Genomic DNA, 16,764 nt, shown 5'->3' on the forward strand with positions numbered 1-16,764 from the left:
CGAACAGGGCACAAAACCCCCTCACGCAGCAAAAATACACTTTGTGTCTCTACAACAGACCTAAGCAGCAGATATCAACGCTGCACGCATCCCCTGGTAAAAGTTCTGCTCCTGACAAAGCAGCCTGTGAGATGCCGTTATTCCCCTGGAAACAAAGAGAATTCTAACAGAGCAAGACCCTATGAAAAAGCCAACACACAACTTATTCTTGCAGCTGATACAAGCTGTTATTGTTGTTATGGGGCAGCAGCTGCTGCGAGCCTCGGGTGCGTGTGTGCATATGGGCATGTAGCTCCCGGACAACTTCCACGCTTCAGGAAAAGTTCCCCTGCACAAGTGCCAGCCTGCACGGAAACTTAAGGGCACAAAAGGCTTCCACTGACCTGCTTGGAGCAGCGAGCGGAAAGCACGCACGCCTGGCACTGTTTAACCTTCCTTGATGCATTAAAGGACAATGAGCTGCACCCTCGTTTGGTGGAAATTAGAGCAGGGTTGCTGGCTCCAATGAAATAATTTAGAACAGCTGCCCCCAAATGTGTTGTAAAATAAAAAGCTCAGGTTCTAGTGGTAGCAGGAATTTGAGCTCAGGTGTGGGTGAGGTCTTGAGGGCTGATGGAAGCTCTTTGGCCAATGGTCCAAAGTTCAGTATTTCACCACTCTAATTGCAATAAAAATTAGCTGAAGTTACGCTTGAAGAGGAAAGGTAATCCCTTAAAGAGGAATTTTACTCTGTTAGTAATACTTCATCCATTAGTTTCCTCTGCTGGAAATACCACAGTGCCTGACATAGCAATTGCATAGGTGATACTTTAAGGACCATGCATCGCCTTGCCTTTCACAGCTATAGGAATCCTTCCCAACCGATGCCTTTTCAAGCTAAAATTAAACTAAATCACAGCCAATCAGAACAATGACATAAAACAAAGTTGAGGGAGGTGATTCTCCCCATCTACTCCACTCTTGAGACCCCTGCAGTTCTGTGTCCGGTCCTGGAATCCCAACATAAGAGGGATATGGAACTACTGGAATGGGTCCAGAGGAGGCCACTAAGATGATCCAAGCGCTAGAGCATCTCTGCTGTGAGGACAGGCTGAGAGAGTTGGGGTTGTTCAGCCTGGAGAAGAGGAGGCTCCAGGGAGACCTTCCAGTACAAAAAGGGGCTCCAGGAAAGCTGGGGAGGGACTTTTTACAAGGGCCTGGAGTGATAGCATCATGGAACGGTTTGGGTTGGAAAGAACCTTAAAGCCCACCCAGTCCCACCCCTGCCATGGGCAGGGACACCTCCCACTGGATCAGGGGCTCCAAGCCCCATCCAACCTGGCCTTGATCCCCTCCAGGGATGGGGCAGCCACCCCTGCTCTGGGCAGCCTGGGCCAGGGCCTCCCCACCCTCATTGTGAAGAATTTCTTTATAATGTCCAATCTCAATCTTCCCCCTTCCAATTTAAAGCCATTCCCCCTTGTCCTGTCACTCCAGGCCCTTCTAAAAAGCCCCTCCCCAGCTTTCCTATGGCCCCTTTCTGTACTGGAAGCTGCTCTAAGGTCTCCCACAAGACAGAAAACCACCTCTTCACAGCTGTGCACCGTCCATTTCTCCGTCTTGTTCTGTGCATTGAGCCCTGCTAAAACTTCTAGCCTGGTTTCAAATTTAGCTTTGTAACTTAAAATTAAAATCCTGTCACCACCCACTAGTGTCCTTAGCACTGATGCCAGCAGCCTTTTAGGAGACCACAGTGGTGTAGAACTTCAACCGCACAACACCTCATGCGAGATCAGTATGAAGGTATTTAGGGGAGATAAAGACAACTCCATAAATTCCTCCTCATCTTCACTAGGAATTCTACAGACATTTAGCTCAGTTTCTCATATCTTAGAGCACCTGAGTGACGAATATTTCATTGATTACATTTCTTTCACCTTCCAACTACTACAAATCACTTCTAGACTCACACCATTTAAAGCATATTGTCCATGTACACCTAGGCACTAGAAAATCTAACTACACAAAGATAGCACTGCTCTTGTGATGCTCAGCATCACCACATCAAATAGATTCTTATGGAATTTATTGCAAAAAAAAAAAATCAACTCTGGTATATTTGGTAATTAATTAATAACAGTTGGAAATTAATATACTCTGTGAATTAAGTAAAATAGTACTTCCAACCAATTAATCTTAAGCTGAGGAGGTAGATGTGACCTTACATACAATAATTCTTCTCATGTGTTTCTTTACCCTAGAAAGCAATTAATTTTGTAACACTGAAAGCTGTTTTGGTTTTTATTATCAGAAGTAGTTACACTGTATTCGAGAATGTTCATTTCATAGTAGCAAGTTAATTAATACACAGCACAGCTTTTCTGATGCACGGGAAATAAAACTGGAACAGTTCCAGCCTCTTCTGAGACTCAACATGTACCACAAATCTGTTTTTAGAAAAATAGCAGGAAATTCTATCTCCTGTCAAATTCTGGCACAAAACATTCATATTAGTGAAGTCCAGGCAAAACTCCCACTATCTTCAGTGAGACTTTGATCTCAGGTTGAAGCCATTTGAAAAGTTTCTGTAAAAGCTAAAAGGATGAAACTTTTTAAGGGAACTCAAACACTGGCATCCCAAGCTTCATCTTCATCCCAAGCTGCCTGACAGCTCTACCCTTTATACCACATAGAAAGGCAAGGACAGCAAAGTCACCTGAAGAAAAAATAACACCACATCTGCAAAACAATCCTACTTTGCAAACAGACAAGACACATGGCAGCTTCTAAAGATTTTTTAATCCTCTTGATGAGAATGAGGAAAAAAAAACACCAATAAAAGACTTCGAGCAAAACAGCTTTCTCAGACAGGAGAGTGGAGGTCAAGTCCTTGGGCTCTGGAAATACAGCACACGTTCAACCACAAAAGGATAAATAAATCCTGCCTCAAGAGCCATACACCTCATCCTTGGGATGTGTGCAGGCTGGAGACAACAGTGATAACAACGATGGTAGGTGAGCAAGATAACCTCTGAACTGCCAACTTAGTGAGTGCAGTTGGAGTCGAAAGCACTGACTTTGCCAGTGGAAAACGCTTCTCATCTCCATCTCTGTGACCCAGCGGAGTTACGGGCTTGCAGGTCATCAACAAGGACAGACACAGGCACTTGGTAAACGATCTGGTTCTAAACCCATTACAGCCAATAAAAAGACTTTGGTGACAACTGGCTTACACCCTGAGTAGGGAATAGAAGCAGTATACAAATCTGGAACAAGTTTTAAATCCATAAATGTTAGTTCATATTGGAAAAAGACAATGATTAGAAACCCAAGATTTCTGAAAGGAAGCTAAACCACTCAGGTCATCGTCTTGTGCAACCACCATCCAGGCAGAAGTTGCACTAGGTTTTGACAGAGTCAAGACTGAAGGCTTCGTGTTGCATGAACCTGCACAGCTACTGCAGCGGAGTATTAACAAACAGCCCTGATAGGCGACTGCGAGGAGATTAAAATCTACGTCGTTAGTTGTCTCTGCAACAAGGCAGCTGGCAGAGCTTTGAATTCCAGATGCCTTGAATGTTCTTCACTATTTCCCTCCAGTAACTTCAAATGATCTGATTGTTTTTATGATACCTGACTGGTTTACTGAAACCTTCCAGTTGAGATATTTTTATAATTGATCATAATTGCAATAATTGATCATAATTGCTCTCTGAGCAGGCATTTCAAAATTCCACAGAGACAAGTCTAAATTGTGTCCAACTATAGGAAAACAATGATGATATTCAAGCCTTGCCCTATTATCTTTTTTACCTGATGTATTTAATGACCTAGGAAGTTAGAAAAGCAACTTTAAATTATATTTACATACATAAACTAATTAAACATATTTAGCTAACACTGAGAAAATAAAATCCCAAGCAATATGAAGAAAAAAAAACATTAAGAAATGACTGATTCTAGAGTAATTTAAGACTCTTTACTGAGTCTCTGGATGTAGCAGCCAAGTGAACACTTCCCTCCTGACCTATTATGTGCAGTTAGAGACCATTTACCTCATTACTCTCATTTTAAAAGAGTGAGTGATTAGTCCAGCATTAACTTCTGCAGTTTTTATTAAGTTCTATATTCTGGGCACACAATTTTATTGTCTATTCCATTTTTTGACACCTACTTATTCCAGCAAGTGGCAAAATTCCTAGAAACTTCAGCGGCATCAGGATTTTTAATACTAAGAGCACAGATGTGTCATATGCTGAAAGACAAAATAGTTAAGAAATCTGCTATGTACACGTATGTTTGAACTCATTCAACATGATGGAAACTCACAGCTTAAAATCCATGTGGCACAAAGGTGTCTGTTCAAATGTTGCCAATTAATATTCTAAGTCACATGTGGTGAACGCATATTCATGAAGACTAAAATAAATAACAGCTACTTTATTATCTAAGAGTAAAGTGTGGCATTTCCTGACAATACTCAGAGAGGATCATCAAGTAAAAGAACACAAAGGTCATAAGAACTTGTGAAACCCTGATAACTGCTAGTTTCCACTTAGTTTTCTCATGATGGGGCTGTCAGGGTCAGCATTAGTGAAAATACTTCCTACGACCACATGAGTACCCCAGATGTTATGACGAATAACTTTGCAGCAGCCAAGATCATCAACGGCAAATCCCAAGTGGCAGTAGCGCTCATCTGTTTCAAAGAGAGTGTTGTTTGTGTAGGGTCCAAAGAACTAGGTGGGGAGAAAAAAAAAAAAAGAAGTTTTCATGTGAACATTTCCAAGAACACATCAAATGTCAGAATTAGCTCTTTATAAAACAAAACCCAAGCCCAGAAGGACCAGTTACATCTGTTGGAGGAAATTTTATGTAGTCTTGCTCATAAAATCTACACAGGAATCTAAGCTGAACTCCTCTGGTCATACTGGTACCCCATATTCAAAGATTTCCCTTCGTCACTGGCAGAGTGCTGAAAGCTTATCAAGGTGTTTGAATGCTGAATCAATCATAGAATCGTTTGATTGGAAAAGACCTTTGAGGCCATCAAGTCCAACTGCACCAGTCTGCTACTAAGCCAGATCCCTCATCACCTCATTTATCTGTCTTATAAATACCCCCAGGGATGGGGACTCCACTACCTCCCTGGGCAGCCTCTGGAAACAGGTATTTCAGTTGTTTTATCTCAGAAGGAAGCTTCTGACCAAAAGCCTACTCCTGATGAACAGGTAAGGATGTTACTACTGAATTGGAACCATTCTTTCATCAATCTGTAACTATTCCTTAAGTGCATGGAATTTCTGGGAAGCTTTTAAGCACTATACACACCTTCAAACTGCCTGTTCACCTGATAAATATGCCTCATCTGCCTCTGTTGACACAATAAATCACCGCCTTTCACAGTGTTTTTAAATAAAAGCCCACTACTCTGAGCTTTGTCATGATCATGTTCAGCTATGATGTGGCTTTTTAGCAGTTCAGACAAAAATACATATAGCCTCATGCTTTGAAAGAAGCTTTCTCAATTTTCTCTTGTCAGTTTTAAGACTCTCTGTGTCACAGATGTCTTGGTAAGAAACTCTCAGCTCCTCCAGAGAACTGGTGTTATCTGATAACGTTTAATGGGCACAAGTTATTAATTTTCCCTATGTAACAAAGACATCATTGATTAATGCAAAAAGAGTGCTTAAAACCCTTCATCTGCACAAATAGGTGTCACGACTACCAGGTTACCTTGGGAGGGTACAACCAGCCTCCTGTGCAGGGACCAAGAGCTTTTGGGCATAAAACTTCTACAGTTACCTAAAATTCAACTTCATTGCTGAACAATGTTCTCCAAACCGCCAACAGCAATGACCAGTATAACCAGTATGGAGCTGCCCAAGGGTTACTATCCTTTCTTAATTTACAAAAGGAATCATACTACAGCGCAGATTCTGGGCAATATGAAAAACTTGGATTTAACCCATGTAGAAGAATGTAAATGCCACTGCTAGTTCGGACAGAGCAGCAGCCATTGCATATTCCACACAGCACATAACTTACTGCCAGTCCTGAGTATGGATCGATGAAGTCGGCCCAATAGCCTTCAGCACAAAGTGCATAGCAAATTTCCTTAGCACCATTAATGAACTTGAAGGAAATAAGAGAAAGAAGGATACCAAATGAGATTTTTGTTACATATATACACACACATCAGAAAATGCGTAACATTCTGAAAAGGAACAAGCACAGATTTCTTCTGGCCTCTACTAATAAATGAGAAATTCAGCATACCTTCAATAAAAATATTAATAATATTAAGAGGATTAGAATTAATGGCATCCATTAAATTACTCCAACCATATGAGATTTACAAGTGTTCCTTGTGCCAGTCAGTAATGGATTAACAACTTGTACAAGGAATAACATAATTGCTTTGATTATTCATGCAAGTTGCAGTCATACCTGTTATCCTCTTTAAGTAGTCAACCATTACTTCAGGTATTTCTGTGATATTCCCACGAGATTACAGATCTCACCTAAACTCCACAAATTTGACACTAAATGTAGCTTTAAATCTATTGTTATAAATATATGAAAATATATAGCTTTGCTGTAAGGTCTTATCTCAGCCCACAGGACAGTATCACACCATTCTTCCTGCACTGCAAACGATTTTAAAGAACCTCTTAGTTTGGCACCACAACAGCAAACAGCAGATGTCAGTTGTGTGCTTCTAATCACCTAGGCCAGCAGTTTTCAACCTCTGTTATGAGGGCCAGGAGAGACCTGTCGAAAACTTCAGAAGAAACCCGCAAAGGTGAGTAAGGAAAAAGAAATCCCACACCAATTGAGAGATGTGGTGGCTCTAAAACCATCCATGTGCCCTGAAAAAAACATGGCCAAGTGCAAAAATCTAAACACCTGAAAACACCAAGCTAAAGCACAAATAGAATTCACAGAGTTTCCTCAAAACAGGAAATTCCTTGAACTCATAAAACAGAAATATTGCTAACTTCAAAATAAATACACCACTTTACTTTCAGTTATAAAACCTGGATGGTCTACACAATTAGTGTGCTTAGCAGCTCAAGGCTTCAAATTTATAGAAATCTTATTATAGTTCTCCAGCTTTAGACCCTGAATGGTCCAAAATAAGGGAAGTTTATCCCATACAGGAATCTGTTCTGCATTTTGACGGCACTGATGACTGATTCAGCTGTACATAAAGTCATAATTCTAAGTCAGCCATCTGAAGACAGCATTTGAGGCATCACATTTCTGATACAGTACATCTTTTGATCCCCCTGCAATCACAGTGTGTGTAGTTAACAAACACTGGACATTCATTGATGTAAAAATTTAGATTTGACTATACATAACCCTCATTACTTTAGCACAAGCCTCTCACATTAAATTAGCATTTTTAAGGTTACTTCTACCATCTATGAAGCAAACAAACAGACCTTTTTCTTGTGAATTTGCTGTTAGTAACCTTTAGGCCAGGAGGTTACATCCAACATCCTAACACCCCCGCAATGATGATATTAGACTTGACAGGGAGGTGCACAAGGAAGAAAGATGCCAATTAACATATAATTAGACCAGATTACAACGCCAAAGACCAACAGACCGTAAATAATTCAAAGAGAAGAACACGCTAAAACGAAGGGAATTTTAACGTGTGTGTGTGTGTACTCTTTACGTTGATCCTTCAGACCGCTCCTTCCTTTTTTGCAGTAACTCTTAGATTCTTTTACACAGGCCACATTTGCAACAGCCAGCATCAAAAGGACATTCCAGATGATTTCCCAACACAAATAAGACCCTTGGTGTACATGTGAAAATATGGAAATATCACAGGATGGTTTTTACTAGGTTTAAAAAAATTACAGCAAATAATACAGAGAGATGTTGTATTTTGAGGTGCGAAGAAAAGAATCGCAGTGGTGGTGAACACTGACACCTGCTGGAGCACACACCAAAAATGTGAAGAATGTGAAATGGAGCGATTTTCAGAGACCTCTAGTGGCAACAGGGCACGAAAACAAAGTTCCTGGGGATGGTTAAGATGTAATTAATGTAACTGATTTCCAGGCTAAAAGCATTAACTATATACAGAATAAAAAAACCAGAGCAGCCACTTTGTACGAGCAAGGACACGTTCATGGACAGATGCCATAGGACAATCTCAGCGATGCCACAGAAAGAAGAGAGCAGCAAAATCCTACAAAATGCCTTGTATTAAAGCTGAAATAAGGTAAGAAAATAGTTGCTGCCTTTTAACTGCAACAGGACAACAATCAAGTGTCTTTAATAATTCACTGCAGCATTTCACAACATTTTAGCCTGTTCTTGACTCACCTCACTGTAAAGAATTTAACAGTTCCATGAGACACGTAGAGTGGTTAAAAAGCTGCAAAAAAGTTCTGTTTTAGCAGTGAGAGAACACAGGATTAGCTCAAAAATGCTCTGAAAAGTAATACAGAGCTAGAAATAGACCAAAATAAAGAGACAGCTCATGGAAGATTCAACTACAAACAGAAACAAGCTGATGCTAACGTCAGCTACTTACATTTTCTAACAGCACTTCTCTCTCATCTTCCACTTCTTGACTCCATACGGTCATATCATTTTCAGTCTTCTGGGTGACAGTTAGGACTGTTAAACGGTTGGCATTCACCTCTGGAAACATTGACGCGAAGTCTAAGAACAAAAGTGAAACCAGTTATGGCTTGCTCTTATGGTTTGCAGTTTTAGACAAATGACTGACCCTACTGCAGGTCCTTTTTTTTATTTAAATCACTTTTTCAACTAGAAAGTTTCATCCCGATTTAATTTCAATCGTTTCCTTCTTGAACAAATTAAAGATACAAAAGCAATGGGTTTTGTGTTCTCACAGTTTTTGCTATTTTATTAAAAAGCAGTGCCAGGAGATTTGGTTTTGTCACAAACTGGTTTTTGGATTGCAAATCAGCTCCAGAATCTTACCGACACTACAGAAGCAGCTGGAAGTTACTCCCTGCCCCAGCTGATCTGGAATTCAAACAGCAATGAATTTTATATGAAATACAAAGAATTGTCAACAGATAAGTTTCTGGTTTCATTTTACAGTATGTATTTTCCTTGTGTACAATACTAACTCGGGATTACCTTTTTCTATTACATATTCTGTGGCATAAGTTACACCCAAATGTTTACTCATGTATTCTTACATTTTCAATAGCTGCTATTTCTTTCTTGTCAAAAAAATAAGTGGAAACATACCTTTTCGTAAGAGCTCAGGACAAGCTTGTACTGCACATTCCACCTTCGCACTTTCAAAGTATGTTTCGGCATTATTGATCTGCTGCTTTTGCGGAACATCAGCACCCTGAGAAAAGCAAAATCTGTAACCTTCCTATTCACTAATATACAATAGGAATATCTTTGTACCCCAGACTGTGTTTGTGACCACGTATCCACTGACACACCCAAGCAGTTTCACAATAAGACTTAAACCTCAGTTTTCACACATGAAAAGTGGAACAGATATAGATATTACTTAAACCTACATGGAAATGTTAAGCTTTACGTTTTATAGTAACCACATTATCTCAAAGCCTTAATCAATAAAGAAATGTTTGGAAAATTTCCACCTGAAACAATGGCCTTAAGAATTCTATACTACAGCAATTGATGGATTTCAGACACACAGTCATTACCCAAGCTGAATAAAAATTTTATTTCAAAGTTACACAACAGTTCCAGAGCTCTGAACTATCAATATTTTCAGCTTTAGCTGTTGTAACCTGAAAAGCAGAACAGCTTCCCAACAACATCACTTTTATTCTTTAGAGTTTTTTAGTTCTACAGTTTCTGAAAAAACAAACCAAAACAGATTCTTGCGAGCATGCTGCAAATGGAGTAGGACATATAAATTTAAGTTAGACATACAGCATTTTAAGCTTAAAATCCCATAAAGAAAACAGAACAGCTGCCTCCTTTGAGACAGCAATTGCTATGTAATAGGCATAGAATGCCTTAATACAAGTTTTCTAGCTCTACAAACACCAGAATTTACATGGAATTTCAGGCAGTCTCTCTACAACTGAGATGTACAACTCAACATTCTAATTAAGTCTTTCCTAAAACCTGTCTTTACCCAAAAATTCTCCACAGAGAAAACTATTACACTGAAAACCGTTGCTAACATTTTTGCTCTACAAGTCAACATTCAAGAATAGCAAAAAAAACACAGCAAAAAAATAAATACAACAAACAGACACAAACTGCAGTTTCCATACATGTTTCCACGTGTACCTTGCATGACTGCCAAGTCACTGGGACAGATCAGTTTGTACTTTGAGCCTGGCAAATCATGCAGTTACACTTGCAAAACTCTTCTTTTCTTCCTAACTACAGGGTGCTTCTCTTACCAGAATGGTAGTTTTGTGCTTTCTTGCCTGCTGCTCCCATTCTATCAGGTAAACACCACTTACATGGTACATACACATTTCACAGAAAGGGTCACTGGGCGCTGGAATAGGCTGCCCAGGGAGGGGGTTGAGTCACCTTCCCTGGAGGGGTTTAAAGCACGGGTGGACGAGGTGCTGAGGGACATGCATTAGTGTTTGATACGAATGGTTGGACTCGATGATCCAGTGGGTCTCTTCCAACCTGGTTGTTCTACGATTCTATGATACACTCACCAGGCACACTGTAATCAAGAAATGATGGCCGTCTTCCAAAGATCAATACCGCCTTCTGATACTGATAGGCTGGCAGGACCCTTTACTGTGCTCACATAAAACTAATGCATCAATCTCAGGTACACAGAGGTCAGACAAGTTTGCTATTTCTCTCACTGGCTCATGGACTGCTGCATGAGCTTCAGCAGCACTGAGCTTTCCTCCTGCTCGCTGCAGCAACCTTTGGGAGGTTCCTGTATCCAGTTGATCCCATCATTCAAATGTGGGTCCTCTCCTAGGATGAGTAGTTTAGCGTTTTCATCGGCTAAATGCTATTCATGGAATCCCGAACACCACATGAAGCAGAGCCAATTCTTGTTGACAGCTTTCTGAACACCAGCTGCAAAATCTGCCTCTGCCCTTTCCGATTTCTCCCTTCCGTTAGGGACACCAACAGCTGCACCAGGCATTTTATTGTCCAAGTAATCCTGCTAGAAAGCAGACCTGCATTCAGCTCACCTGGTCTGCAGCAAGCAAACTAGACTAGAATTTTCTGGTGGGCTTTTTATGCAAAATATGATCCGTACAAGTTGAAAACAGAATGTGAGGAGCTCACCAGCAACTTCTGTTTCCTGAACACTTGGGAACACAATGCTGCATTTACAAAAAACACTACACGGAGTTTTTTCAATGGAGATTTGTGAGTTGATTTCCAAAATCTGAGTGTGTCACACACTCAGAAAGCCTGGAAAGCTGAATCAGCAGGTAGCAGCACTAAGCATTTGTTGAAACACTATGATTACTCTGGCAATTATCGAGCTGTTTGTTGTTAATAATGCACCTGACTCACTGCGAGCTCTGCCATGGCCAAAATGCAGTCTCACTCTGAGACCTGAGATTGAGGTTAGTTAATCTGCTTCTCCTGTGTGAATTCAAGGGCTGTCAGCACTAAGCAAGCAGATCTAAACACTGTCAAAACTATGTAGGTCGAGATCCATTACACAGAATACTGAAGGACCTAGTCAATAAAAGGTGGTGAGACTGGGCAAACAGCAAGTTTTGAAAGTGAAGTTTCTTTTCCCCATATCTGTATAATTATGTTGCTCCTAAAACATTATTTCATTAAGCACTGCTCAGACTTACAGCCAAAAAAACCGCACTGGAAATCTTTCTTTCTCCTAGAAGAAAAAACTTCAGCCAAGTTCTATGGAATCTTTCACTGTCCTCAGCTGAAGTTCATCCTTCAAAACCATGAATATCTTTTTTTTTGGGGAGAAAGAGCAATTATTTATGTTTCCCTTAGACAACAAGGACCAGCCTCACGTAGAAGCAACCTATTCTTACCTGAAATTCATTTATGTATTGTGCCATTACAAATTCATGCCTTTCACTTGCTGAAGGCTCTGCTAATATGTCAGGCAGACACTTCGTAACTTGGCTTTTCTTCTGAGAAGCAGTGCCATTCAGGTGACAGTCAAAGCCAATATTACCCGGCAACTGGAATCTCTGGTCCTGAGGACCAAATGGACCCATCACTTCATCTGGCCAGACAGTTCTTGGACCTGCAAAAGTCAAGGCCTTGTTTTAGTCACCACATCTAAAAAGAAAGAGGGAGGATGGGAGGGGAGAAGAAAAACAACCTCTGCTGTACAAATATCTGTATTTCATCACAATCATATATAACCAAAGTAATCACAATGCCCAAGGAAAAGGGCCCTGACAAAAAGCACAACAAGTTTGTATGGGGTGCAAAGCTCTGATAGCACACAAACTCAAAGAACACGAATTTGCTTTTTCTTACATAAATCAGGAGGTGTAGCAGCAACATGAGGCTCATCTGAGCCAGAGGAACCTGCTGTAGAAAAAGTCTTGGGATTTACAACTCTTTTGACTAAGGAACAAACCCCTGGTAGGTAGGTGACCAACCTTGCTCTTCTACAGAGCACCTGAGAAGACAAAAACAAAATAAGTGTTACATACAGCGAGCAAAACCACTGGTTTAAGTACAGCTTTGTGGATCGCAAGAGAAAGCCTTGCTTGATAACTAAATTATAATTATGATTACAACTATAATTATGATCAACCGTGTTTCTGTAAAATCAAGTTTAATAAGCATTCTATTATTACTTCTATATTTTATCAGTAATAGCATTCTAAGTGAAGGAAAAGCCTCAAAAACACTTACTGAAAGGTATTGTCATGTGAGGAGTAAACCCCGAAAAGCTGAAATATCACCAGTGAAACCTCACAATCTAAACTAAATTATGTATGAGGATTGTTGCCATTATTATTTCCACGCGTGTCATTGTTTTCGTGACTGCCACTACTCAATCACAGGATTATCAGAAATACCTAGAAATATTGTTAAGTAAATGCTGATATCCCAGACGTTTTGAAGGCTAGCACAAATGTTACCCAGCCTGTATTCCTACTTCTTCAAAGCCCAGAAGGAGACACAAGATAGAATCACTCCAGACATCCTGTAGCACATGTGAGTGCTTACACACATTTCTTGACCAGTAAAGGACACCTACCCACCGCTTTGAACTACGGGTACCAAAACCGGTAGGTATGGTAATTACAGCTTCTTTTGCTCTTGAAACCCATAAATGTTTAACAAGTGTTAAACTTCAAGCAGTGTTATTTAGATTTGCAAACTAAGTACATTCGAGTATACACATACAAATATCACTGCTAACAAATCAGTCCAATGGTCAAAATGCCAATAAACCAAAATACCTTTACGAATTCCATGGTTTGGGACTACTCTGGAAAAGCTGCTTCATGACACAGATTTGTAGTGTCAACATAACTTTCAATTGCAGAAGACAGTTCTCTCAGAAAATGATTCAGCCGCACAGTAAAGAGAAGGTGATGCAACATCATCTTCCTGAACATGCCAATGGACTCAACAAAAGGGCTCCAAAGATCTAATAGCTCCCAGCAGGACGGCTGGAGCAGCTCTGCTATGAGCACAGGCTGAGAGAGTTGGGGTTGTTCAGCCTGGAGAAGGGAAGGCTCTGGGGAGAGCTTAGAGCAGCTTCCAGTGCCAAAAAGGGCTCCAGGGAAGCTGGGGAGGGACTTCTTAAAAGGGCATGGAGTGATAGCACAAGGAGGACTGGCTTTAAATAGGAAGGGGGAAGATTTAGACTAGATGTTAGAAAGAAATTCTTTATGATGAGGGTGGGGAGACTATGGCCCAGGTTGCCCAGTGAAGCTGTGGCTGCCCCATCCCTGGAGGGGTTCAAGGCCAGGTTAGATGGAGCTTGGAGCCCCTGATCCAGTGGGAGGTGTCCCTGCCCATGGCAGGGGTGGGACTGGATGGGCTTTGAGGCGTCTTCCAACCCAAATCACGATTCTATCATTCTACAACTAACTCTGAGGCCCAGTGACAGGATCTTAAATACAAGCAACTTTTACTGGGTTTTTTTGTGTTGGTTTCTTTTTCCTAAACAAGAAATATCCAGGTGATGTGATTAAATGGAAGAGCCTGTTCTATTTTTTTTATACTTGACAAATAAAGCAACAACTTTCACAATGCATTTACGTACGCATAACAGAAGAATCATAGACTCGTGGAATGGTTTGGGTTGGAAGGGACCTCAAAGCCCATCCAGTCCCACCCCTGCCATGGGCAGGGACACCTCCCACTGGATCAGGGGCTCCAAGCCCCATCCAACCTGGCCTTGAACCCCTCCAGGGATGGGGCAGCCACCCCTGCTCTGGAACAGACCAATCATTATAACTGATTGTTCACTCAAAACAGAGTTAAAATGTAATTTTTAAGAAGTTAAAGGCTACTTAACCCTAGCACAGTACTATTAACACTCCTGACTACAATTGCACAACTAACACTCCTGACTACAATTGCACAACAGCATCCGCTACTGGAAAATAAATGTCCCATCTGCTATAGCACAAGTGCTTTCTTAAAAGTTTATATTCCAGGAGAGGGAAAGAAATTCTTGCAATAAAGTGACATAAAATTATTTTCCTTTATTGCTGTGTTCTTGATTCTATGAGTTTATGTATGTGTCTACCACTAAATATGCAACAAGGTTACTTGAAAAAAAAAGAGAAAATTGTACTGTTTTTATGTTTAAGCTAAAGACTCTATTCAGAGTAACAGGACTCAAACACATAAAGGCTCGTTTGATTTTCTGACTGAAATCAAGTATTCACATTTAAGCCCTTAATCTGCCTCCTTCTAAACCGCTGCTAGATTTAAAAAGCTCCTATAACAACAAAAACCGCTTGAATGGTTTTTCCTCTATTACGTGAAAGCCCTACTGAAATTAATTTTTGCATAATGATTGCGCTACAGATAAACCAGATGTAAACAATTACAGCTGACAGGTAATTACAAGAAAAGAACGTGTTTTCTTATAATCAGGATCACTTAGCATGGCAACGCTATCGTTAATTACTGATACGTTGACTGAGCTCACTTATGCAAATATTTACAAACCCAGCATTACACAACTGAAAAAAATAACCTGAAATTGATAAATTATTCATGTCTCCATGACAAGAACAAATCAAAACAGCAGGTTTTATTCTTCAGTCAGGAAGCACTGGGGTGAACCTGAGTATTTCAGTTTAACTCATAACATTGAAAAATACCCCAAATAGATCCTACTTGACCAACTTAGTTTGATTATTCCCGTGACATGGGAAAGACATGGACATGTTGGAATGGGACAAGAGGAGAGCAATAAAGATGATCGGAGGGCTGGAGCACCTCCTGTACGAGGACAGGCTGGGAGAATTAGGGTTGTTCAGCCTAGAGAAGAGAAGGCTCTGGGGAGACCTTAGAAAAGCTTCCAGTGCTAAAAGGGGCTGCAGGAAAGCTGGGGAGGGGCTCTGGATCAGGGAGTGCAAGGATAGGACGAGGGGAACGATTTTAAGCTGAAAGAGGGGAGATGGAGATGAGATCTCATGGAGAAACGTTCTGCTGTGAGGGTGGGGAGGCCCTGGCCCAGGCTGCCCAGAGCAGGGGTGCCTGCCCCATCCCTGGAGGGGTTCAAGGCCAGGCTGGATGGGGCTTGGAGCCCCTGATCCAGTGGGAGGTGTCCCTGCCCATGGCAAGGGTGGGATTGGATGGGCTTTGAGATCCCTTCCAACCTAAAGCACTTCACGATTCCATAATTTTTAAGGTCCCTTCCAAACCAAACCATCCCACGATGCTTCAGCAACAGAAAATGACTTCCAAGCCTCAGCTGGGAGGATTGCGGCCACACTGCTACAACCCAGACCTGCGATCAGAGACGCTCTACGACTTAAAGGCAGCTTTAAAGTGGAAATGAACGCGCAGAGGTGTCGTCTCCTGGCCGGGACGGGGCAGGAGGGGGGTGCTCGCCCTCCCCCGCCCTCCCAGCCGGGAGCCGCGTTACTCACGGTGGCCATGCCTGACGGGAGGGTCCCTCTCGCCTCACGGCCCCGCTGCCCCTGCAAGAGAAGCGATCGTAGTGGCCTCCGAGCACCGCCCGGCCTCGCCGCCCTCCCTCCCGCCTCTCGCCCGGCCCGGAGTGGCCCAGCGACCGACAGCGGCCCCGCGAGGCTCGGCGGCGCTGCCCGGGGGTGTCAGAGGCAGGAGAGGGGGGGTGGCAGGAGCGGGAGGAGGCGGCAGAGCTTGGGGAGAACGCGAGAAGACCCGCGGGGAGCACCGGAGCCGCCGCCGCCCTCACCTCTTCCGGGAAAATGGCGGCCGCGGCGCCCGCGCCGCACCGCGCAGGCGGAGCGAGACGATCGCCGAGACATCGATTGGATCCCCGAGGAGCGCCGATACAGCAGAGGGGGCAGCACAGGGGAATGGAAACATAGAGAATTATAGAAATACTGAATGGTAGAAACATAAAACCAGAAATACTGAATCGTAGAAACATAGAAACATAGAATTATAGAAATACTGAATGGTAGAAACATAAAAACATAGAAATACTGAATGGTAGAAACATAGAAACATAGAAATACTGAATCGTAGAAACATAGAATTATAGAAATACGGAATCGTAGAAACATAGAAACATAGAAATACTGAATCGTAGAAACATAGAAACAGAATTATAGAAATACTGAATTGTAGAAACATAAAACCAGAAATACTGAATCGTAGAAACATAGAAACATA

General features: G+C 41.7%; 1 protein-coding gene across 3 annotated transcripts; it reads right to left on the bottom strand.

Annotated features, from left to right (window-relative positions):
• Window positions 1–2,758: 2,758 nt before the first annotated feature.
• On the bottom strand, window positions 2,759–16,165 carry MMADHC (metabolism of cobalamin associated D). Of its 3 annotated transcripts, none has more exons than XM_069861597.1 (7): window positions 16,032–16,165; window positions 12,436–12,580; window positions 11,979–12,196; window positions 9,232–9,337; window positions 8,540–8,670; window positions 6,028–6,114; window positions 2,759–4,718 (listed from the first exon to the last, which is right to left on the bottom strand). In XM_069861597.1, exons 1-7 carry the CDS (start codon window positions 16,038–16,040, stop codon window positions 4,524–4,526), a joined length of 891 nt encoding a protein of 296 aa, XP_069717698.1. In that variant the 5' UTR covers window positions 16,041–16,165; the 3' UTR covers window positions 2,759–4,523. The 3 variants fall into 3 exon arrangements, with proteins under 3 accessions (XP_069717698.1, XP_069717697.1, XP_069717696.1); XM_069861596.1 differs by lacking the exon at window positions 16,032–16,165 and adding an exon at window positions 13,374–13,403; XM_069861595.1 differs by lacking the exon at window positions 16,032–16,165 and adding an exon at window positions 12,700–12,947.
• Between the last annotated feature and the right edge of the window lie 599 nt (window positions 16,166–16,764).

Source organism: Phaenicophaeus curvirostris, chromosome 7 (genome assembly GCF_032191515.1).
Source record: "Phaenicophaeus curvirostris isolate KB17595 chromosome 7, BPBGC_Pcur_1.0, whole genome shotgun sequence".
In the NCBI taxonomy this organism is placed as follows: domain Eukaryota; kingdom Metazoa; phylum Chordata; class Aves; order Cuculiformes; family Cuculidae; genus Phaenicophaeus; species Phaenicophaeus curvirostris.

Coding starts and splice junctions, on each gene's coding strand:
- MMADHC (XM_069861595.1), bottom strand. CDS start 12,786: ATGCTATTACTGATAAAATATAGAAGTAATAATAGAATGCTTATTAAA. Junction 12,197..12,435: donor TGCTACACCTCCTGATTTAT/GTAAGAAAAAGC, acceptor TGACTTTTGCAG/GTCCAAGAACTGTCTGGCCA. Junction 4,719..6,027: donor ATCCATACTCAGGACTGGCA/GTAAGTTATGTG, acceptor CTCCCCACCTAG/TTCTTTGGACCCTACACAAA.